Below are 24936 nucleotides of genomic sequence, written 5' to 3'. Positions count from 1 at the left end.
TGTGTGACGGTGTGTGATGTGTGTGGTGTGTGTGATGGTGTGTGCATGTGTGTGTGGTATGTGTGCCTGTGAGTGGTGTGGACGGGAGCACACTGGTTGTGAGAGATGTGGAAGGCAGTGCAGACGGGAGGAGGTGAATGAGGATGGAACAGTGGAGCTTCCCACCAGGAGCACGGGGACGGGATGGGCGGAAGAGGGTGGAAGGGAGATGGGAAGGGAAGAGGAGGCAGCAGAGGGGCTCTGCCAAGGAAGCCTCTTGGCTTGGTGGGGTGTGAGGCGGGGCCTCGTGGGGCAGGGCTGGGATGCTCCAGTCCCCTGGCGGTGGTTTCCGGGACTGTGGTTTCAGGCGTGTGCTGTGTGACCACAGGGCAGGTGCCTCCAGCAGGGCCGTGCTCCGCCTGTATCTGAGCTGCCCCACAGGATGCCAGCTGTGTGGTGGGCATGCACGCCCCCACCCACTCCGCTCACTTGCCACCACTCGCACCCACGCCGCTCACTCGCCACCTCCTCGCAGAGGAAGGGTCCCTCCAAGGCTGGGCTTTCCTGAGAAGCTGGCAGGAATCACGAATACGCTTGAAAATAATAAAACCTGTCTTCTGGGAACACCTGCTCCCCACTCAGCCTCCCTGGCAGCTCTCCTTCAAGCATTCGCAAGAAGAGCCGGACCCCTAGAGGGCAACAGAGGACCGAGTGCCCCAGGAGAGGGCGGCCAGGTGACCTGAGACAGCCTCCCCACGGCCCCCACCCCTTAGACACGGTGCCTGCTGTGGGCAGGGGACACGGCCAGGGTCTCACTTAGAAGGATATCATGTGCCCTGGACTACACCTCCATGTGACAGATGAGGAAACCGAGGCCCCGGCGGCGAAGCTCCCTGTCCAGTCACACAGCAAATTAGGAACCTGCGTCTCCAGAGCTCCCTTCGGTCCTGGGGTCCCTCCAATGTGAGTGGCATGGCAGGGCCTTGGCACTGAGGCCCCCCACCCCAAATCCCTTTGCCTTGCTTTGTGCCTCCAAGCCCACCGGAACTGGGCTCTGGCTCACTGTACGTGTGTGCCTGAGAGAACACAGGGCAGGGCCGGTGTCCCGAGCCTGCAGGCCCCTTCTCATCCGCCCCCACTGCCCCAACCTTCCACCCTCTGGCCGCTGCCCAGGTCCGCGGAGCCCCTGACCCGCACTCTTCAGCCACACAAGGACAAGGCCTGGCCTGCGAGGCCTGGAGGAGGAAGGGGGTCCGGGGCTGCTGGCAGCCCGGCCTGCTCTTCACCCAGCAGGGGCAGCAAACCCGAGGTTCTAATTAGCGGCTTCTGGAACATCCAAGTGCCCTGGGTGAAGGAAACGTGTTTCCTAATTGGCCCCCTGCCGGGTGTCAGTCAGAGAGCGGGGATTACGCAGCCTCCGAGGGAGCCCCTGCCCGGCCCGCCCTGGCCTGCCCGGCCTGGCCTCCCCTGCTCTCTCATCCCCAGGCCAGCTCCCTCCTGCCCTCCCCCTGCTGGTCACCTTCTCCCTGGCCTGGCCCAAGTCTGTGTGGGAGGGACACCCCCTTACACACCTTCTCAGGGGGGCCAGGGGCCCAACACATGACTCATGGGAGATTCTCCATAGAGGCCAGCAGAGCCCACTAGAGGCCTCGCCCCAGCCTCAAAGAAACCTGTAGGCCTGGCGTCCTCAGGGCCCCCGCCAGCCCCTGTGGGGCCACTCACTCCGCTCTGACCAAGCATACTCCCCGAGGCCCTGTCCCCCAGCTCTGCAGGGCTCCTCTGAGCCCTCCGCAGAAGCCCGTGCAATCCCTTTCCAGACACTGTTCTTGGCCTGCCTCCTGCCTGAACACACAGGCTGAGCTGGGAGTGGGGAGGACTCCCCACTTTTTTTTTTTTTTTTTTGAGACAGTCTCACTCTGTTACTCAGGCTGGTGTGCAATGGCACAATCTCAGCTCACCGCACCCTCCGCCTCCCGGGTTCAAACAATTCTCCTGCTTCAGCCTCCCTGGGATTACAGGCGCACATCACCACACCCAGCTAATTTTTTGTATTTTTAGTAGAGACGGGGTTTCACTATGTTTGCCAGACTGGTCTCGAACTCCTGACCTCGTGATCCGCACGCCTCAGCCTCCCGGAGTGTCCCCAACTTTTAAGTGACCACAAGAGTCCCAGGAACAGTCCTGGAACCAGAAACACCCCACCATTCCCAGGGCTGAGGAACGCCAGGGACAGTGTCAGTCCTGGCTGTGCAGTCACAGGCTTGGAGCATGGTGAGGACATGAAAGCTAGCGGTGCCAGAGCTCCAGCCCCTATCCTCTCCCTGGGGGAATCCCACTGTACCCCCCTCCCCCTGCCCCCGGCCACCTGCTCTTCCTCCAGCCTTGTCTTACAGCAGAAATGTAGACAGCCGGGTGAGGCGCCTGGGCCATGGGTGTCAGGGCAGGAGCCGGGTAACCACCATGAGGTATAGAAAGGTGAGCACATGGGGCTGGCCCGCAGCTCTGCAGGAATTGTGATGGGAAGGAAAAGCTCAAGGAAGGTCTCTGTGGAAGGAGCGGGACGCCGGGCCACTGCCTGGCTGGGTGACTGGGCGAGTCACCTCACCCAGCCAGGCCCATGTCACTGCCTATGACCTGAACCTGAAGTCCACCGTCCCTGCCACCTGCTTCGCTGATAACCCATGAGGGAGTCGGGTGTCGGGCAAAGGGAAGGCTGAGTCAGGGAACAGAAGGTCCGATGGCACCCTGAGGCTGTGCCCCAACCCTTCCCAGATGAAGAGAGATGCCCCCCCATTGCCCAGGGCTGCTACAACAGGGCAGGACACAGGGAAGGCCTAAGGAGCTCCTTCGAGTCTATGAAAGGAGGGTGTCAGGTTCAGCAGACAGAGAGAGGCTGCCTGGAGAGAAGGGGTGAGGGGCCAGGAGAGCTCTGAGGGTCCAAAGTGCCCCCGGAACATTGTTGGGGAGGCAGAATTCAAAGTCAGAGGACAAGAAAACCAGGTTGAGTCAAATAGAATCCGGTGCAACACAGGATTGGCTTTGGGCAGTTTTACAAGCCCCTTTTTCCTGATTTCAGTTAAAATCATGAAAAACAGAGCAGAGGCTGTGAGTCGGTGCCTTCCTCCCTGCTCCCAGCTGCCTCTCCACAGTGTAGCTGCTGAAAGGGTTATTCAAGACTAAAACTAAACCAAACAGGCGATCAAAACAATCCATCCCCCAAGCAAGCCCACCTCATCTTCTCCCTTCTCCTCCTACTTCCTTGCTGAGGTTACCCCTAGGCCTTGTGCAGGGAAGGATGGGGAGAGGAGAAGCAGAGGGCTTTCCCTCTGCAACCCGTGACTCCTCTGGGTCCGCTGCTTTGCTAGGAGGACAGCGCTGTGGTGCCCAGGTCCAAAGCCTAGGAAAGCTGCAAAAGCCTTGGGCCTCCTGCTCAAGTCCTCATCTCGCAGGAGGGCTGCCAAGGGGAATGGGGAAAGGCGTGCCCCATGGCCCACCTCACAGTCCCCAGGGGACACTGAAGACCCAGGGCTGGGAGGATGCAGTCCCTGCAGCTCAGGGGCCATATGTGCTTTTTTTTTTTTTGAGATGGAGTCTCACTCTGTCACCCAGGAGGCCAGGCTGGAATGCAGTGGTGTGATCTCAAGCTCACTGCAACCTCTGCTTTCCAGGTTCAAGGGATTCTCCTGCCTCAGTCTCCTGAGTAGCTGAGATTACAGGTGCGCGCCACCACACCCAGCTAATTTTTGTATTCTTAGTAGAGACGAGGTTTCATCATGTTGCCCAGGCTGGTCTCAAATACTCATCCTCAGGTGATCTGCCCACCTCGGCCTCCCAGAGTGCTGGGATTACAGGCGTGAGTCACCACGCCCAGCCCTGAGCTCCTTTCAAAACAAGCCGGGGCCCCTACTTTCTGGGCGTGGAGACAGCACTTCCTTTAACTTAATGTAACTGCAAGTTTGATTTCTAAATCCAGGTTTGTTTTCCCGTGGGAGTCTGACGTTTCCGCACTGCCCTGGGATGTATACAGCTTAATGCGGCTTTTAGGAATTGACTGTGGACCCCTGGAGGGCCTTGAACGTCGATGCCCATGGCCTGGCATCTTCTGAATTGATGCATAATACGTGCCAGCTGCTCTTCTTCACCCTGTGGGAGGCCAGAAGGCCTGTGGGGAGTGGGGCTAGATTACTGGGGTCTTACCCTGGCTTCAGTGTGTGTGTTGGGAGTGTGCGTAGGAACTCTCACATACACACACACAATAAATGAGAACATTTTAGAAGTTCTCCAGATTCCTCTGGATACCTTTGGGCCTCGTCATTTATTTCACTATGCTAAAAGGTCCTGACCACTGTCCTTATTAAAGAAGAAAGCCTTGTTTTCAAGCAGCTGGCTCCATGAGGCCTGAGTCCCAGGGCAGGGCCGCCAGACCCTCATGGGGTCAGGGAAGGGACGGAGCTCAGATTTTGGACGGTGAAGCCTCCTCCACAGGTGGCCTTCGCTTCTCACCCCACTTCTTCCACCGCCATTTCCTCCTTCCTCCCCTTTCCCCACCAGCTTCCTTTGGATGCAGAGGTCACTGTTTGCTGGGAGCCTGTTAGGCACCTGTGCTGTGTCCTCCCAGTATACACTCAGCAAATGGCATCATCTCCATCTTACGGATGAGGAAACTGAGGCTCAGGTAAGCAATGGGATTCATCCCAGATCCCCTGAGAAGCATATGATTAGGACAGTCTTGGGAAGCTGAGCAGAATAAAGAGGTCGTTCTGCCTTCCCAGAGGCAGCCAGGAGGTGCTGGGGCTGGCAGGGCCACTGAGGGGACGGGGGCTGCACCTCCTGGGGCCAGCTACAGATGGGACAGGAAAGATGGGCTATGTCCAGCTGGAGTGAGGAGGAGGACGGAGGGAGATCGGCAGATACAGACTGTTGTGGGCCCAGAAGAGGGTGAGCAGCCCCAGGCTCACTCCCTGGCCCACCAGGTCAAGGAGAGGCCCCATGCTAGAAAGAACCACGCCTGGATTCAGGAGCCCTAAGCCTGGGGCTCCTTCCTGGCCTATGGTGTGGGGGCCTCAGCCACCCACATGGATGCCCTGGCTGTACGCAGGGGCCTTGCCAGTGGTCAGCTGGACAATACTTTCGGGGTTTCTGTTTGCGTCCCCCATTCTGAAGAGCCCCCACCACCAGCCCCAGCTCTTTACACACACCTGCCTGCTGGCCATTGCGGGGCCCTCCTCCTGCAGGCTCCCAGACCGTCTCCGCCCTCCACAACCACCCACCCTCCACAACCACCATGAGGGCAAGCGGACAGGACACACCCTTCCCGGGAAGAGAGCCTGAGGTCACAGGTGACAAGCAATCTCTGCAGGTGGCCCCCAGGACTGTCTGCCCTGTAGGTCCCGGCACTGGAACTTCCGGTGCATGGGAATGAGGGGTGAGCCATTTACAGCGCAGACTTCCGGCCCCGCTACAGCCTGGCGGAACATTTGAAATGCACCGGGGAGCTCCCAGCCCCTGTCTGATGCCCAGAGAGCTTCCCTTTGAGCAATGTGGACTCGGTTCAAATCCCCGCAGTACCATCCAGACACAGAAGACCAGAGAGGTACAGCCACTGATCTGTGGCCACACAGCCCATCAGGGGCAGAGTCAAGGCCAGAGGCCAGCCTGGGTGTCCCAGGCTCAGGGGGATGAAGGGGAGAAACCAGGCCGCTGGGCTCCTCATGCCCCCTGTCTCTGAGGGCCAAGGAGGAAAAGATGAGAAATTCCCAGGATGAGAAATTCCCAGGCACGGGATCCGTCCGGCTAGTTCCCATCGGTCACAGGGTCTCCATGACCAATACCCACCGGGAGCCAGCTGCACCCCAGCCCCAGAGCCTCGTTGGTCACGTGGCCCCCTCCCATCCTCCCCACACAAGGGGACTCTCACTCACCATAGTCCTTCTTGCAGTACTTTTTCATGTTAATCTTCAGCTTCCCCTTGGAGGCCTTGCAGTAGGAATCGCAGTCTGCAGTGGGGTGGGGGGAGCACAGACAAAAACTAATTAGGCTGGCGATGAATAGGCTGGCGGGCAGAGTAGGAGGCCGCCTCCCTAAATAGCCAGAGGCCTGTGATACCCATGGGCCAGGCCAGGCGGGCAGGCGGCCATTCAGGGCAGGACTGGGCTTCTAAAGAGGCCTGAGGGACAAAGGGCCCCCATCTGACCCACCCACCCCCTCCCTGGCCTGACGAATCCTTTAGCCACCGCCTGCAGCCGCCCTGGCCTCCGTGAGAGTCTCGGGGGGCTCCTGCCACCCAGGGCTTCTGAGCACCACACAGAATCTCCCTATTCTTAAGACGCAACTGGAGCCTGATTAAAGCCGATAGAGGCCTCATTGTCACCCCGCGCCCCGGGTCTGTGTCAGGCGCTGGCTTTCATGGCGCAGAGCCTCTGGCTGGGGTCAGGTCTCAACAAAAGAGGTCACGGGGGAAATTAGCAGCCCATGAAGCATTAGAAAACCCCTTTGGTGTCCACTCTACTGGAGTGTGCAAATAAAATGCCTGACGAAGACGAGTTCAGTTCTAATGGGCCCTACTGCTGAGAGGCAGGGCTGCTGGGCCTGCGTCCACTGGGTATCACTGGGCAATTCCAGGGCCCAGCCGAGAGCCAAGCAGGATGTGCGGGGCACCAGGGCCTGCCAGCCCTTGGGCCTCTGTCAACCCCCAAATGCAACTTCCTCACTTCAGCCCAACCATGGCCTTTCCCTGCCAGCCATCACTTCTTTGAACAAGGAGACATAATTCCTTCGCTAAGAGTGTGTGTGTGTGTGTGTGTGTGTGTGTGTGTGTGTGTGTGTGTGTGAGAGAGAGAGACAGCTTCACGTGATGGCACAGCCCATCGCAGAGGCCCAGCAAATCTCCCCCGGTCTGCCCTGCCCCCAGCACTCAGCAGGCAGGATCTCATTCACTTCTCACAACCCTTCTTTGATGTTGTAGGTACCATTCCCATTCTGCAGATGAGAAAACTGAGACTCGAAGAGGGTAAGCCGCCTGCCCAGTGCACGCCGGGTAGCTACCGTCAAGGCTGGCCTGAGATGCCCAGATCCCTGCACTCTTGGTTAGGCGATACTCTGACAGATTCCCCCTCCGTGTGAGCAGAGGTGAGCTCAGAGCCAGGGATGAGGAATGCCCTGTATTTTAGCAATTCCCAGACTGCTGAGGGGAAGACCAGCCAGGCTGGCCATTGGGAAGGAGTGGGGAGCTGCAGGGGGCCCAGGCTGTTCTAGAGGCAGTGGTGGCATGGGTTGGTAGAAGTCGGCTGGGTGTGTGTCCCGGTGAGGGATCAGGAAAAGAGGACCAGGTGTGGAAAGAGTCAACATACACGTGCACACACATGGGCGGCTGCTCCAGGGGTAGGTAACAATCCTCTATCCTGCAGAGGGGAAACCAAGGTCAAGGTAGGCGAGGAGTGATTTGTGTGGGGGCACAAGGGGAAGCGCAAGCAGGAAAGCAGAGGCGTCCTGGTGCCACCTGCACCCCAACCCAGAGCTGAGATCTGCAGGGAGTGTTCAGGGAGCCTCTCCAGGGCTGGCCTCTGGCGGCTGCTGCCTCCGTCAAGGTCCTGGGATGCACTGACTGATGCCTCAGTGAAGATCAACGTAGCTCCATCCCACTACCTTGGGGGCCATGGGTGTGGTAGCCTCCCACTGCTTCCTGTGCCAGCCTCTTGGGGCCCCCAGTTAGGAACCAGTCTGGGGAAATGGGAGAAAAACAGCCCTGCTTCCTGCTGCCTATGATCTGAGCCCTCGGAGCCCCTTCATGACACCCCGGCTCCACGACGCTAGTGGCCACAGTTCCCATCCCTTCTGCCATCTGGATGGCTGCTTGGTTGCTGGAGTAGGGATTTCTTGAGGTGCAGGGACTGGGCTGTCCAGAGAGAGTGGCCCTCACTCTACTGTGGCCAAGCCTGAGAGGTTGGATGAAAGTGACGGCAGCCCAAACACGCAAGTCAACGGCGCCATCAGCACCACCAGCACCGCGGCCGCGCTTCCCTGTGGGGAACAGCTGCTCTGGGCCGTATCTTTGCCAGCTCAGGGACAGATGACGCTCACAATAAAGCCACTGCTGGGGCTGAACCCAGGTTGTGCGTAAGTCCTGGCGATTCTGCGTGAGCTGGCTGAAATCCCTTCCTGCTTTCTCCACTTAGGGAAGCGCATTGGAATGCAAGCGGTGCGGAGTGACGTTCTCGCAGGGGCGGCCTTGAATCCATTCTCCTTGCCTTCTTGTTGATTTTTTATTATTATTATTATTTTTACATAAATCCATCATCCCACACCAGCGCTTTCATTTCCAGTCAGGAGGAAATCCCTTTCACCTGCCTCCTTGCCATGGGCCAAGGCGCACCCCTTCAACTCAGCCTTGTAGATAGCACAGGCTGGGGCAGAGAGGGGGCCCTTTGAGCACGTCAGCTCTTCCGAGCCTCAGGGATGCTTTGAGGGAGGGACTGCAGTGCCTGGCTTAGAACTGAGAGCTCAGAAAGGTTCCAGAGCAGGCTGCCAAAGGTAAGCTCCGCCCCAGAGGGGCAGCAGGGAGGCAGATGAGTCCTGGGACAGCCTGCTCCTGTCCCTTTGGCGTCACTGTCCCAGCCTAGAAACCTCTACAGCTCTTCTCTCCAGAGCCAAGTGTCTACCTGGGACAGAGACTGCCCTAGAATGTGTGGCATCCATCACTGCCTAATTAGATCGCACTCCCAGGCCCTGCTTGACAAATCACAGTCATCACCCATGAATATCCAGTGTGTACCTCACTAATGGCAGCTACTCCCACGATACTAATGAGGCGCTGGGCACTGTTCTCACGGTTGATGAACTCGTCTTGGCCCTTCAATCAGGCCCCATTTTATAGATGAGAATCTAAGGCACAGAGATATTGGTGACTCACCAGGTCAAGGTCATGTGCCCAGTGAGGCAGCCTGGCGGCCGAGCCCCTGCTCTTAACCTCCTGCTCCCAGTCCTGGCTATGCAGTGGCATCACGATGCCTGGGTCCCGCTCCCAGGACTTTCTGATTTCTTTGGTTTAGGGAGTGGCCTGAGTGTCTGAATTTTTTATGTTCCCCAGATGGTTCTAAAGCACAGCCAGGGTTAGAACCACAGTCTGAACCAATTGCGAGAGATGGGGACAGTCTCTGCATCCATGATTAGCATCGAGCACCCAGTGTGGCAGAGGAAAGATCCAGATAAGGTGGCTGCTGAGTCAAACTGGACAGTGCTCAGAGAGAACCTCAGGCTGCTTGCCCTTACAGAAAATGACATCAGCCTCTGAGCATTTGGAGTTGCATTTGTTTTTTTTTTTGGTATCTTTCCTTTCTGCCAGCTGGAAATTCTTGTCAGATCAGTGTGCTTGTTGCAAAATGTCCCCTATGCCCTTTGGATTTGCTAGGAAAACAAAGACCAAGCTTGCTAGAACTGTATGTAAAATACAGGTAACTAGGCTTGGAGGGAGAGGCTGAAACATTCTCCCTTGGGTAAAGTGAATAACCTTCAGAACATGGACCCTGTGACAGTTATTTGGCTGCTTGTGGACTCTTTGTTTAGGTTGTATTCCAGATAGCTGAGGCCACTGGACAATGGCCCCTGAACAAGGAAAATGTTACTGTACGTTCTCTCTTTATGGTACACACAAAGCTACAGAGAGTGCTTCAAGACGGACCAACCACAGCTTTAAAATGCAGCTTTGACTCCTTCTTCAGACTGGCATCTACTTGGCAGCCTCTCGTGTAGCTCCTCCTTGTTTTGTTCCAAAATAGCCATCAAGACAATGAGAAAACCTGAACATTCACACTAGTGCCAAAAACGAAACTGATGATGACCCAACGCTGGGATCTGGGAACAATCTCTAGTAATTAAAGGCAGATGGTGGTGGAATAAGCAAAACCTGTTCAGGTTTTACCTCAGGACACGGCTCTCTGTCTGATGAGCAGAAAGGTCCTGAAAAAAGGGAGGAGGACAGAGTGACAAGGACCCGAGAACAAATAAGCAGGGAGTGAGCGGGGGCAGTGGGGACGATCCCTCCTCCAGGGACGGGAAGTTTCAGAACTGGTGGGGACCAGAAGGACGTAGTACAGCAAAGATCTCACCTTGTATTTCTTTTCTTTTTTCTTTCTTTTTTTTTTTTTTTTTGAGATGGAGTCACGCCCTGTCTGTCATCCAGGCTGGAGTGCAATGGCATGATCTCGGCTCACTGCAACCTTCGCCTCCTGGATTCAAGCGATTCTCCTGCCCCAGCCTCCCAAGTAGCTAGTACTACAGGCACACGCCAGCTCGTCCACCTAATTTTTTGTATCTTTAGTACAGACAGGGTTTCACCAAGTTGGCCAGGCTGGTCTCGAACTCCTGACCTCATGATCTGCCCACCTCGGCCTCCCAAAGTGCTGGGATTACAGGCGTGAACCACTGCACCCGGCCTCACCTTGTATTTCTCTCTAAATCATTGCAGAGAATCAGAAAATCAGGCAATGCAGAGAAAGGCAATGCAGAGAAAGCACTACCTCCACAGAGCAGAAGGAAATCCAGGGAAAGGCTGGTAGGAACAAGGAGCTGAAGACGGAGCTCTGCGCCTTCCTGGCCATCCTCCTTAAATCTGAGATGGGAATCCAGCCATGGCGCCAGTACGTGGATCTGCAATTTTTTTCTTCTTCAATGGACCAAACAGCGAATACTTCAGGCATAGAGGACCATACAGTTACTCTTGCAACTATTCATCTTTGTCACTTTATATATGGCTTAAAAACAGCCATACACGATAGGTGTACATGCCAAATGGGCACGGCAGACTAAAAAGAGTAAAATGACACAGCCTCCATGAACTAGGAAAAGAAAGGCAGTAAGGGAGATGAAGCTGAGCTGAAACAAAAAGGATGATGTGTAAAAGAAAGAGTTGGAAAAAGATGAAATCCCTGTAGCACAATTAAAATCCCCTTCAGAAGGGCTGGGTGTGGTCTCACACCTGTAATCCCAGCACTTGGGAGGCCGAGGCAGGAAGATCACTTGAGGCTAGGAGTTCAAGACCAGCCTGGGCAATGCTGCAAAATCCCATCTCTTAAAAAAATGAAATAAAACAAACAAAAAGACCATAGCCAGGCGTGATGGCCACTCGGGAGGTTGAGGTGGGAGTATCGCTTGAGCCCAGGAGTTTGAGGTTATAGTGAGCTGTGACTGTACCATTGCACTTTAGCCTGAGTGACAGAGCAAAACTCTGTCTCTAAAAATAAATAAGTAATCCACTCTGAAAGCAGCAAAGATTCATGATACTGTAGAAAACTGATCCAGAAACATAGAGAATACATTGGAGAAACTCTTACAAAATTTAGAGGAAAAAGACAACGTACATATTTAGAAGGAAAGGGCTCACTGAAGTGTTCCAAACATCAACAAAAGGGGACCAACATCCAGACACAACTTTGCAAAACATATGAAATACCAGGATAAGAAAATATATACAGATTAAAAAACAACAACAACAAGCCAGTGAGATGATCATGGAGCAATGTCTATAAGGTCTTAAGGGGAAAAATTTGCGACTAAGAATTTTATACCTAGCTAGACTGTCTTATATGTATGTAGGCCACAATAAAGAAAAGACATTCTCAAACGTGCAAGGGCTCAGAAAATGTTCCAATTATGCATCCTTTTTGAAATAAATACTTGAGAATGTTTTCCAACCAACTATGAAATGAATCAAAAGTAAGAGTTTACAGGGGAGAGTGATGGCATAGACGCAAGGTGATGTGATTGACATCTCTGTGCTTACTGGTGATGAAAACTGAAACCATAAAAATAGAGATGCCAAATTTTATTCTAAAACATAACGCAAATATCAAAATAATTTTTAACTGTTTGAAAGGGAACATCAGTGTCTCTCCTCCTCCATCCCCGTGTGTGTATGTGTGTGTGTATCTATCTAGTTATGTATATATAAAATATTTAAATTTAGTTTGAAACTTCAGATCACATTAAAAACTATGAAGTAGAATGAGGTGGGGAATAAAACCCTTTGTCTTAAGTATAGAGAATGTAAAAGATGCTATTTCATGCTCGATTCTGACAAGTAAGAGCTATTAGATCAACTAATGCTTCTGAAAAACCCAAAGATAATCACAGAACTCTGGAGAAAACAGAAAATAAATTATAGCTAATATGCCAAAAGATAAAACAGAAAAAATGAAAAATATAAAAAGCAATTATGATAAATTAAGATCACAGAAGAGCAACCACTAAAGACAAAACAATGAAGGTAAATGGATCCAACTGCTCTACTGAAAAACTGAATTTAAAACAGAGTTCTATTTAAGGGGAATATAACCAAATAAAATGACTTTTTTTTTTTTGAGATGGAGTCTCACTGTGTTGCCCAGGCTGGAGTGCAGTGGCCTGATCTCAGCTCACTGTGGCCTCCGCCTCCCGGGTTCACGCCATTCTCCTGCCTCAGCCTCTTGAGTAGCTGGGACTACAGGTGCCCGCCACCACACCAGGCTAATTTTTTGTATTTTTAGGAGAGACAGAGTTTCAACCATGTTAGCCATGATGGTCTTGATCTCCTGACCTTGTGATTCACCTGCTTCGGCCTCCCAAAGTACTGGGATTACAGGTGTGAGCCACCGTGGCCGGCCTGAAGTGTTTTTTTGTTTGTTTGTTATGAGACGGAGTCTCACACTGTCACCCAGGTTGGAGTGCAGTGGCACGATCTCAGCTCACTGCAAACTCCACCTCCCAGGTTCATACCATTCTCCTGCTTCAGCCTCCTGAGTAGCTGGGACTACAGGCGCCCACCACCACGCCCGGCTAATTTTTTGTATTTTTAGTAGAGACGGGGTTTCACCGTGTTAGCCAGGATGGTCTCGATCTCCTGACCTCATGATCTGCCTGCCTTGGCCTCCCAAAGTGCTGGGATTACAGGTGTGAGCCACCGCACCCGGCCTAACGTGTTTTTTTTTTTTTACTAGTTTATCGAGGCATATTTTATATATCATAACATTTACCCATTTCAGGGCTGGACGCAGTGGCTCAAACGTGTAATTTTTTTTTTTTTTTTAAGAACTCACAACTTAAGCAGTAGCAAAGGTGTATCAGCAAATGAAAACAAAAAAATGAACCAAGAGTGGATATGTTAGTATCAGCAAAGTAGAATTCAGGGCAAGCATGTTTATAGTGGAAAAAAGAACATCACCTAGTAATTAAACAAGGATTTTTTTGACATAGAATAACATCTCATTGAAATATATTAAGCAAAAATCAATAGTAATACAAAATGAAACAGACAGAAATCCTTAGTGAAAGAATGCTAAGTTAATCCCAAGAAGCCAAAACTATACAAAGCCACATTTCCTGACCACAATGATATTATTTGTTATAAAGAAGAAATAATGAAAATAAATGAAATGCGTTCAATTCTAGGAGTTAGAAAATGAGCAAAACAAAACCCAAAGAAAGCAAAAGGGATGAATTAATAACAACAGAAGTAGAAATTAATATAGAATACAGGAAATATATATATAAATACATCCAAGAACTGATTCTTTGAAAATTCCAAATACAAGCTTAAAAAAAAAAAAAAGATGAAACATTGTCATGTTTAACTGCAAATAAAATAAAAAGACAACAGAACTTTAAGAAGTAATGAGAAATAAATTACAAGGCTAGTATATACAACTTTAGCCTAGAAATCTTGGAAATCTGAATGAAATGCAAAATGTTAGGAAAACATAAAGGACCAAGTTAAACTGAGTAAGAGACATGGAATCTGAATGGATAAATAGTCATAAGAGATGTCTGGATAGAGATGGTCTCAGAGGTAGGTCCATGGAAACATTGAAAGGACACATCAATTTCACGCTATTTGATCTGTTCAGAAACACAGAAAAAGATGGAAGGCGATTAAGACGAAACAGATGACAGTGCTAAAAACTGACCATTTTGCAACTTAAGAAAAGCAGTTTTATATGATTCAGCCTTAATATAAAAGCTGGTATAACCATAGATACACACAGCCTATATGGGCCAATTGATTAGCCTCATTTACCAGGAGACCCAATGTTTTATGCCCCCCGTTTCCCATCCTACACCCATCCACCCTGCCAGGACACACTTAGGAGTAACAAGTAAATAGTAGGCAGGATGCCCTGCTGCCCTGCTGTCTCAGGGGAGCCTCTGGAGCTAGGATTCAGGGCATAGGTAAATACTGGCAGCTCTGCAGGGGGTCCCGCACCAGGGCTGCTCTTCTCACTCTACTCCCCAAAAAGAGACAGAAGCTGCCAGGGCTGGACACAGGCACTGCCTGGCCCCCTACTCGGACGTGCTCTGTCCCAGGGAGAGCCACTGAGACCTGGAGGTCGCCATCTGCCTGGCTCGCAGCAGGCCCATCCTGGCTAGCTGGCATCCTGGCTCCTCCTGGGAGCAGCCTACCCTCCCTTTTATTCCTCCCACCTGCTCCCCTGACCCACCCCCAGCCAAGAGCCAAGAGGTGGCCTGCAGGCCCAATCCCAGCGGCCAAGACCGTCCTGCCTCTTCCTCCACCTTGGATAGCTGGCCCCTCTGGTCTGCCTCCTGTGCCCCAGGTGCCAAAATCCTGCTGGGCCAGCCTGCTCGCCGGATCGAGGCTCATCTCTGAGCATATGGCAGGCAGAGCCCGGCGGCCATGGCTGAAGCCAGGGGCACCGCATCTGGCACCTCCCCTTGGAGCAGGGCGGGGAGCTGGCAAAGGTCTCGCTCTCAGCAGCCCTGGCCCACTCCTCGCAACACCTCTGCCGCTCTGCTTCTGGGCTGTCGGGCTTGCGAAGGTGGGGCAGGGGGTGTAATGAGCCAGGGACACCCAGCCAACATGGTCTGTCCTCCCAGGGCAGAGAAACCTGGAAGGGTTGGGTAAGTTGCAGACGCCAAGGGCTGGGCCTAGGGGAGGAGCCCCTGGTTCTCCCTGGCCCAGGGTGAAAGAGTTTAAGGGGAGAAGAGCTGGGGCTAACAAGGGCGCCCAGCCGGCTCTGTCCATTTTGGCTGGGCCATTCTGCCCACCAGCAGGTGACAAAAGGTGAATGAGGCCAGTCTGCCCAGAAAGCATGTTTGGTGCTGCCTGGCCTGGAACCAAAAAGCTGCATGGAACCCCCGCGGCCAGAGAGTCCAGGTTTCCACGTATTCGGTTTTCAAGGTGCTGCAGGTGTCCGTGGGTTTCATAAGGGGCCATGATGGGTGAGGCATGATGAGAATGGAGGATACACTCTCCAGGAAGCTGGCTCTTACCTCTTGGTCCTAGGCTGCAGGTGACTTCGAGACTTGCCCCACCCTGCCCCAGGTAAGACCACCTTCTTACCACCCTCACCAACAGCACCTCATCCAGGGGTAGAGCCACCTGTCAGGGAGAGCTGGGGTCCACAGGCAGCTCTCTAGCCCCCCACCCATCACTCTAAGCCTGTACTAGTCTCACTGACCCAATCCATCACCCTCAAGCCCTACTGGCTTCAAAAGCAAAATGCCCATTTGACTTTGGGCCTCCGGGACGGAAAGGTTAAGTATGCCCCAAATGAAGCATCTTCCAGCAATGGGCTGGCCAAAAAGCTTAGCAACCTATGGAAGTAAGTGTCAAGAAGAAAGCCCAAAATGTTTGCAACACAGAAAGCCAAGGATTGGTGTCTTTCACATACAAAGAACTCTTCTGAATCAATAAGAAAAAGATGGAAACCCAAAATTCAAAGGAAAGGAACAGGCCATTCACAAAGGAGGAAATAAAAAGGGAACGAGGACATATGCCCGTGTTCAATCTCAAATTATCCAAGAAACAAAACATAAACCAACAAGAATATAGCACTTCCGCCTAGCAAACTGTCAAAGGCAAGCATACACACACTCACACGACGTGACTGGGGCGCAGATTAAAATATGAACTTTCCCAAGCATGGCTGGCATGGAGTGTCAAAACCCTGAGAACACACACACGCACACTCCAACGCAGCAACCCCACTTCTAGGAATTTATCATACATTCATTCAAACGTTTGACTAAGCACTTCCCACATGAATGGTTCTGGGAGGCACTGGGTGTTCCCCGAGGCTAATGGAGCAGTGGGTGGCACCGCAGCAGGAGGGGAAAGGCCAAGAGCACGAGTGTCATCACTCCCATTCCTGACGGTGACACTCAGGAACTGACAGTGAGCCGCGCACACTGGGAGAGGATACGCAGGGGCAGGGGGCACAGGTGGAGACCTCAGTGTCACCTACTGAGACCAGTTCCAGGAGGTGACGCTCAGATGACAAGGGATGAGCCCTGGGAAGTGCAAGGAGGGGCATCCCAGCGCTCGGCAGGTGCAAAGGCCCCAGGGCAGGAAAGTATGAGGAACCAAAAGGAGGGGAGACTGGAGCTGGCAAAAGCTGAGGGTTGCCCAGCCAGATCTGAGGCTTACAGTCTGCAGTGAGTCCCTAGGGCCTTTTCAACAATGGCAGGGGTTTGGATTTTGTTCTAGAAGAATAGCACGTGCACAGAAATGTTGGGTGGTGGGCCTGGGGTTGGTTTTTATACTCTTGCTTTATTGTCTTATCTATATTTTAAAATTTACTGCAATGAGGATACAATTCTTGTGTTAGAAAGAAACACTAAAAATAGTTTCAGGTGAGGCTATTTTATTATTATTTTTTTGAGACGGAATCTTACTCTGTAGCCCAGGCTGGAGTGCAGTGGCGTGATCTTGGCTCACTGCAACCTCCACCTCCCAGGTTCAAGCGATTCTCCCGCCTCAACCTCCCGAGTAGCTGGGATTACAGGCACCCGCCATCATGCACAGCTAATTTTTATATTTTTGTAGAGATGGGGTTTCGCCATGTTGGCCAAGTTGGTCTGGAACTCCTGACCTCAGGTGATCCGCTTGCCTTGGCCTCCCAAAGTGTTGGGATTACAGATGTGAGCAACCAGCCAAGGGGAGGCTCTTCTTAGTGAGGATGAGAACCATTTACTTAGAAGGGGTGGGAATCCTATAGTAAATGACATTTGTATTCAACAAAGTGACATTTCTATTCCCAATCTATAGGGCTTCTGCTGCGGAGAAGTGCTACCCCCTCCCCAGGAGACAGCAGAACTGTGTGTGTGTGTGTGTGTGTGTGTGTGTGTGTGTGTGTGTGTGTGGTTTCATCCTCTCCCTGAACGCCAATTGTGTGCATGGTAAGGTGGCTGGGAGTGAGGACAGTGACCTAAGCAGGGTGGCTGGGGAGCTCCCTGAGGGGTAGCCCATGAATAAGACCTAAACAGTGCAAAGGAGGCAGGGCAAGGAGGTCTGAGGGAAGAGGGTTCCAGGCAGGAAGAGCAGCCTGTGCAAAGGCCCTGAGGCAGGACCAAGCCCGGCATGGTCCGGGGACTGGAAGGTAGTTGGAGTTCCTTACACGCACGGAAGGAGAGGGGCAGCTGCTGAGAGATAAGTCCAAGCTTGAGGGGCCACATGAGCTGGATAGGGTTTGACTTTTTAAATGTCATGCAAAGCCACCTGAGGGGCCTGGCCCAGGTCACCTAGGGCTGCCAGGTTTCATCACATCATCACATAGGGCAGAGGCTGGCGTTTGCTTTCTCCCTCTCAGGGACAGGTGCTCCGACTGCCCAGGCCCCACCGCATGACCAAGGTTGCCAGAACGTGCTCTCCACTCCATACTGTGGTTACAAAGAGCCAGGGTCAGGGGTCTCAGGAACCTAGACTGTCATTCTGCTGCCTGAGCCACATTCTGTCTCAGGGACTGCAAATACGTATTCAGGTGAGGAAGCATGGATGTGGGTTCTTTATAATGGTGAACTGAAGCACTGGGTCCCCTTCCTGCACCAGGCTGGGGTCCTCGGGGCTCTGCTGGTCAGAGGGGGCCCTGGGGCCCTGGCCCCCATCAGGTGCTGCTCAGGTTAGCCCTGCCCTTTCTTTCTGCTGCCTCCCAGTTGTGGCCACCTTCTTAGAGGGTTCCCTTTGGTGCACCAACGGGGTAGAAGCAGGCTTCTGGAGGGCGCACACGGCTGTGCAATGCACACCCAGGACCAAGGCCTTTCTTCCTGTATACTCTGTCCTAGAGTCACCCACTGGGACAGCCTCAAACACCAGGCCTGGATCTGACAGGTCCGCTCTGGCCCCCTGCAATGTGGCTTTTCCTTTCTTCCTCAGGAGCAAACCCTAATGCCTCCAATCTAGAATACTCTTCTTCAAAGACTCCCTTGCAGCTCACCATGGCCATGAATCCACTTCTGGCCCCAGGACGTAAGTGGAAATCTACTGAGCAGGGCTGCAGGGAAAGGGTTTGTATCATCCAATCTGTGATCTGGGGCCATTCACCGTTCCAAGTCGCAGCTTCTTCATCAGTAAAATGCGGTAGTGATGATGGTCACAACTGCTACCCATTCACAGGACTGAAGAAGAAATGACGATGGTGCCATGAGATGGGTAAGGGGAGGTCAGAGATGGTCTCAGCTGTGTCCTGAAGGATGAGAAGGGGCTGCCAACGGTGTGTGATGGGCTCCAGGTGGCCTCCGACTCTGCAGCTGAGAGTGGAGGGTGAATGATGATGGCAGGCCAGTGGGAAAGGCAGGGTCAGATCCCGGGGCCTCGTGAGGCCAGGAGGAGAGCTGAGATCTGAGATGCAGTGTCCTGGGCCCAGTCCTTAGCAGACACAGGAAAATGGGTTGGTGTGGCGGGATCTGAGTGATGCAGCCCTGTCTCCGGACAGGCCAAGTGCCAGGCAGGGCTGGGGATCAAGAGGCCATCAGGCCCACGGGGGCGTCTGCTCCTCCCCTGGAGTGCAAGGTGGTAGAATCCTATTGTTTGCAGAATAATATCTGGAAAGAAGAGGACCTAAGCCCTTGGGTATTAGGAGAAGCCGGAGGCCATGAACGCCTTTCCCCTTGGCAAATGTGCTTGGAATCCGTCCCTGTGCCATTTCCCTGTGCAGCCTTCCTCTCAGCCTCGGGCACAGGTGGGAAACCTCCGGGTTCTTAGTGCCCATCTCCTGGTCTGGGATTTTCTGCCTGCCTCCTCCCCTAGCAAATCAGACCTTGGTGTCCCAGCACCTAGCACAGTGCGGGTCACCACTGTCTGCGCAGCGAACCCCTGGCACATACACTCTAATGTATGTGGACATATAAGCTAGACAATAAGCCGACTGTGGTTGCCGCTGTGAGATACCAAGGCTGCCTGGACCAACACACCCACAAACGCAGGCTCCGCAAACAAAAGACATCAGTCGGCACCCTTTGCAATTATTCTGATGATACCCCTGAGACAGCCTGGGTAAAGGGCTTAGGCTTTATGTATTTATTTATTTATTTAGAGACAGAGTCTCGCCCTGTTGCCTAGGCCGGAGTGCTGCAATGGCACGATCTTGGCTCACTGCAACCTCCGCCTTCCGGGTTCAAGCAATTCTTCTGCCTCAGCCTCCTGAGTAGCTGGGACTACAGGCCCGCACCAGAATGCCTGGCTCATTCTTGTATTTTTGGTAGAGATGGGGTTTCACCATATTGGCCAGGCTGGTCTCGAACTCCTGACCTCCTGATCCACCTGCCTCGGCCTTCCAAAGTGCTGGGATTACAGGCGTGAGCCACCACGCCCAGCTGGCTTAGGCATCTTTGAAACCTGCCAAACTCTTTGACAACAGAGAGGGCACGAGTTGGGCTGGAGAGGGTTTGAGTGGCACCAGAAATCAGAAGGCCATGACACCTTTGACAGATGCTAATATTTGAAAAACCTAGAGCTCTGAATCGGAAGGCTTTTCTGCAGGCCTCAGCCTGCTGTCTATGGGGTGTGGGGTATTAGTTGGACAAGAACATCTCTTCCTGGACCCCAGGATACAATCCGTGGCTCTGGTGGCAATGGTCTCAGACTACTGATGCGCTTCAGGGCTGCAGGATGCTGGGAAGCGGGAAGGATCCAGCAGGACAGTGGGGGTGGCAGACAGGCAACCAAGGAACTCAAAATGCTGGCTCTGTGACTTACAAAGCTGTGTGCCCTTGGGCACGTTGCTGCACTTCTCTGAATCTCCGATTCCTCATTTATTAAGTGGGGGTGAGAGTTTGTAACAATCTTTTAAAGTTCCAGCGAGATGAAGTCCGACATGAAAGGCACTCAAAAAGGTTGGCTCTCATGATCTTTAGGAGCCATGGCAGAAAACCAATTTCATTGTATTACTGGCACATCCAATTATTTTAAACCCAAACATATTTCTCACTCAAGTATGTCCTTGATTCACTGAATAATGGCTGACCTCTGGCTGTTCGGAAAAGCAACTCCATCTGCAGCGGATGTGGTTCTTCCGCACCACTTGTCACCGTATGCAGTGATACATTTTTCAGTTTGGTTTGTTTATTGTCTCTCTTCCTCCCTGAAGTGAAGTCTTCACTGCTGTATCCCCAGGGCCCAGGACACATAACAAGCCCTCAATAAATATTTGTTGAGCAAGTTCAGTAAAAACGGGCACAGCTGCCAGCACTGTGCGGCAGGCAAAGTGACCCTCAGCCGAGGCAAAGTGACCCTCAGCCCAGCAATTCCAGCACTCCCCTACTCCAAAGGTGGAAGTCACCAGGCTCCGCGAGGGAACCCGCACAAAGGAGCGAGTCTCTATAAACAGCAGAAAAGTAAAGGCTCCAGGCAAGACTCGCAAGGGCGGAAAAAGGCAATTTTGGAAAATGCTGCAAAACATAAAAAGCAAACCTTGGAGAGTGTGGCTGCGTGCCTGGGGAGGAGAGCAGAAGCCGATAAATCTTCCCTCTCCAGGGAGGTTTGAAGGGCTTTGGTGTTTTGTTTGGACTTTAATAATACAGATCCTAAATCCACTGCCTTATGATGAAAATATATTTGCAGATTTAAAAAGACGGGACCTTGGATTCTGAGGGCGGCTCTCACAGGAGGAGCCAGGAAGGTTCCGAGGCTGGGTGACCCCCCTGAGGATGAAATCCCCTCCCAGTCTGCCTGGCCTGGAAGCCCATCCTGTGTCATTCCTGCCTAGTGCACCGGGACCCCCAAAGGGGAGGCATGGGAAGGCACGCTGGGGTGGGCTTCTGGGAGGGGAACAAGCCTGTCAGGCTTTTTCTACCTGAGCCGGCGCAGCCCCCTCCCCCCAGGGCAGGGCTGTCCGCAGCCTGGCTCAGGGGTGGGGTGGCAGGGCTGGGAGAGGTCGGGGGCTGTACTGACCATGTGAGATGGGAACCCAACCCCTCTTCTCCACTTGGAACAAGAGGGTGCAAATGAGTCCCCAGCAGGCTCTTTCTTTTTGCTGAACAAGATGGATTGGAAAACAAATTGGCTCAAATAAAGCATGTAATTAGATTAAAGCCTCTTGCCCAGAGCCTTTGGGACTGCAAAAAGCCCTCCTGACTGGAGGCAGGAGACCTCAGCTGGCTGAACCAGCTCCTGGACATCCAGAATTTTCTCTTGACCCTCAGCTGCTCAGCCCTGGTCCCTCCCCAGCCAGTGTCAACTCTGCTGAGGAAACTGATTCTACCGCTAAGTCACCCCAGACCCTGCTCTGCCACCAGTCCCAGACCTGGGGTTCACCCTGTTCCCAGCCTGCAGATGCTGCCTCAGCCTCAGAGGGTGGCTGTGCCTCATCCACATGCCCCATTTGGAGCTCAGCCCTGTCTGCAGCAGGAGCAACTGGAATGGTGATGAGTCTACACTGGCAAAGCCCTCACTAAAGTGCTTTCCACCCAGTGTCCCAGGTAAGCTGCACAGCCACAGAGGAAGAGGCAGTTCAGGTGGTATTAGGATGGCCATGGCCATTACACACAGGAGAAAACAGAGGCACAAGTGTTCAGCATCCAAAGTCACTGGCCGGAGGGGGCCCATCCCCTAACACCAGCTGCCTTCCACTCCAGCACAGGACAGAGGGGTCTCTTTCCATACACAGAGCCACGGGCAACCTGTCGACTAGTGAGTACTGATCCTTAGCCTCCCCCCATCGCAATGCAGGAGATGCCCCTTCTCTTTTTTTGAGACAGGGTCTCGCTGTCACCCCAGTTAGAGTACAGAGGTGCCATCATAGCTCACTGCAGTCTCGTAACCCTGGGCTCCAGTGATCCTCCTTAGCCTCCCACGTAGCTAGGACTACAGGTGCACACAACTAATTTTCTATATTTTTGTGGCGATGAGATCTCACTATGTCACCCAGGTTGGTCTCAAAGTCCTAGGCTCAAGTGATCCTCCTGCTCTGGCCTCCCAAAGTGCTAGGATTACAGGCATGAGGCACTGCACCCGGCTGCTCCTTTACAAGGGACCATCCTTTCGGCTTCCCAGCCCTCAGGCAGAACCTCTGTGTAGCTTCCCCTACCCCCATCTATCCTTGCCACCATACCCTTCCCCAAATAGTGCCCTCACGTCCATGATGCTTCCTGCCCCTCCTCCCACCAGCCAAGCCTTTAGGAGATAAAGTGGTGTTCACAGCCTTCCAGGGGAAGTGGGCCACATTCAAGAAGTTGCCGCACTGAGAGGGCAAATTTCTCTTCCTGCACCTGTTTCTGAAGTTCTCCATCCAAACGGCAGATGAGTTCTGGCTCTTAATGGTAATGAAAGCCCAGGCAGGGAAGAGGAGAAAGAAAAAGAAGAAAAAATGAAACCTGGAGTTCCTATTTTGAAAGGTCTGATAATGAGCAACATATCTCCAGAAAAAAAAAAAAGGGTCAACAGAGGAAGCACTGATTGACAGCAAGTGAACAGGCAGCACATAGACCACCAGTTTCCCTACCCAACTTCATGGCAGGCATCACTAATCAACCACAGCACCCTAAGGGGGCCCAGAACTCAGGTATTCCTTATTGATGTCCTTCAACTTCTAAGCTCTGCACCCTACAGTGGCTATTTGGGAGGGTAGCTGTGTCTCTGCCTGGTATGTGAAGGGTAGGGAGTTGCTTAGTGGGGAAGCTGACGCACCCTTGCTATTCCTGATTCACTGTCATTTGCCACCAACTGATAGACTGGACACAGGCCACAGAACCCACCCCCTTGGAACTGAAAGGGTTGCTTGGCTCACGCCTGTAATCCCAGCACTTTGGGAGGCTGAGGTGGGCAGATCACTTGAGGCCAGGAGTTCAAGACCAGCCTGGCCAATGTGGCAAAACCCTGTCTCTACTAAAAATACAAAAATTAGCCAGGCATGGTGGTGGGGTCCTGTAGTCCCAGCTACTCAGAAGGCTGAGGCAGGAGAATCACTTGAACCCGGGAGGTGGAGGTTGCAGTGAGCCGAGATGGTGCCACTGCACTCCAGTCTGGGCAACAGAGTGAGACTCTGTCAAAAGAGAGACAGAGAGAGAGAGACAGAGAAAGAGAGTGAGTGAGTTACTAAGGGTGGTCTCTCCTTGCCATTCCCATTCTCTCAGTCTCCCTGAATCTCCCTCATCACCGATCCTAGGACTGGACAGGACTGCCATCAGCTGAGCCTCACCTGACTTCCGTTACCCCACAGATGGCCTTACTTCCACTTTCTGGCGCAGCCCAGCACAAGCCTTCCATCTGTTTCACCCTCAGAACAGCCTTCAAAACTATTGAAGAAGGAGCCCCTCCCCTTCCAAGGCTTCCTGGTTCCTTCAAACTTAGAGGGCATGGTTTATTAGAAATCCCATTATGCTGGTTCCTCTTCCTAGCCTCTCTGGTCCTCAGTTCTTTTTCTTTTCTTCCTTTTTTCTTTTTCTTTTTCTTTTTTTTTTCTTTTGAGACAGAGTCGCACTCTGTTGCCCAGGCTGGAGTGCAGTGGCACCATCTCGGCTCACTGCAACCTCCACCTCCCGGGTTCAAGTGATTCTCCTGCCTCATCCTCCCGAGTAGCTGGGATTACAGGTCACCCAGCTACTCAGTCAATTTTTTTTTTCTTTTGTATTTTTAATACAAAATACCATACCCAGTCAATTTTTTGTTTTTTTGTATTTTTAGTAGAGATAGGATTTCACCATGTTGGCCAGGCTGGTCTCAAACTCCTGACCTGCAGTGATCTGCCCATCTTAGCCTCCCAAAGTGCTGGGATTACAGGCATGAGCCATCACACCCAGCCAGTCCTCAGTTCTTGATATGAGAATTGAAGAGACCAATGCCGTTTCCTCCCTACTTTACAGACATCTATGTTGAGTCTGAAAGTGCTTCAGATTCTTTGGAAGGGATGACAGAAACCTCGAAGTGTTGTAAACCGGAGCCACTTATCTGTTTATCTTCATTCTCTGGAATACAGGTGAGAACTAGGCAGTAAGAGGTTCAAACGGTCAAACTACTATCACAAAGGAATTGACACGTTGGCAGGAGGAGGGAATGACTGGCAAACAGGGCAAAGAAGAGGTGGAGAACTATGAAACCATGAAACGCAGATGTAGAGTAACGCAACATCATTTTGAACAGAGGCGAACGGTCCTAACACAGTTGAATAAGACTTGAAACTACGACCGTGAAGACAGCACGATTCCTTCTGCCACGGCTGAATCATCCTGTAAAGTAAAATTATGTTTGTTGTGCATTGCTTAATAAGGCAAAAAAGTTGGTGATACATTTGGAAAAGATTTCCACTCCAAATGTTTTTTACAGTTTTGTGGCATTTCAATGAATAATGTGTCTCAGGTTTCTGGGAACCCTATTTATGGGGAACCACTCAACCCACAACAATGTCACACCATGGTAGATACTGAAGTCCCCCCACCCGCAAGACCAAACTCTGCTACCTCCTCACATGGAGAATAAAGGTACTGGGTTTGCTTTAGGAATGTAATGAATTCTCAATACACTCCAGGTACCCACAGACTCAAATGACCCTGTGTGGAAGGTGCTAGCAGAGGCACAGCTACTCTCACAAAGAGCCACTGTAGGGTGTGGAGCCTAGAGATTGAAGGATGTCAAGAGGCCAGTGGATAGCCTGGACTTCATCCCTGCTCTGCCCAACTCAGTGGGACATGTCTCAGGCTTTAACAAGATGCCAAGTTCATCTTTTACACTAATTTTTTTTTTTTTTTTTTTTTTTTTTTTTT

General features: G+C 52.3%; 1 protein-coding gene across 1 annotated transcript in view; it reads right to left on the bottom strand.

The window, feature by feature from the left end:
* Nucleotides 1–24936, bottom strand: part of NTN1 (netrin 1) — a 248413-nt gene that overhangs the window by 13172 nt on the left and 210305 nt on the right. The window contains exon 5 of the mRNA XM_011958611.1: nt 5901–5975. Coding sequence (XP_011814001.1) covers nt 5901–5975 — 75 coding nt within the window. The remainder of the gene's footprint in view (nt 1–5900; nt 5976–24936) is intronic.

The sequence above is a fragment of the Colobus angolensis genome, unplaced genomic scaffold (assembly GCF_000951035.1).
Source record: "Colobus angolensis palliatus isolate OR3802 unplaced genomic scaffold, Cang.pa_1.0 Scaffold47, whole genome shotgun sequence".
NCBI lineage: Eukaryota > Metazoa > Chordata > Mammalia > Primates > Cercopithecidae > Colobus > Colobus angolensis.
The sequence above is the reverse complement of the archived record's forward strand: the minus strand, read 5'-3'. Positions and strand labels throughout refer to the sequence as shown.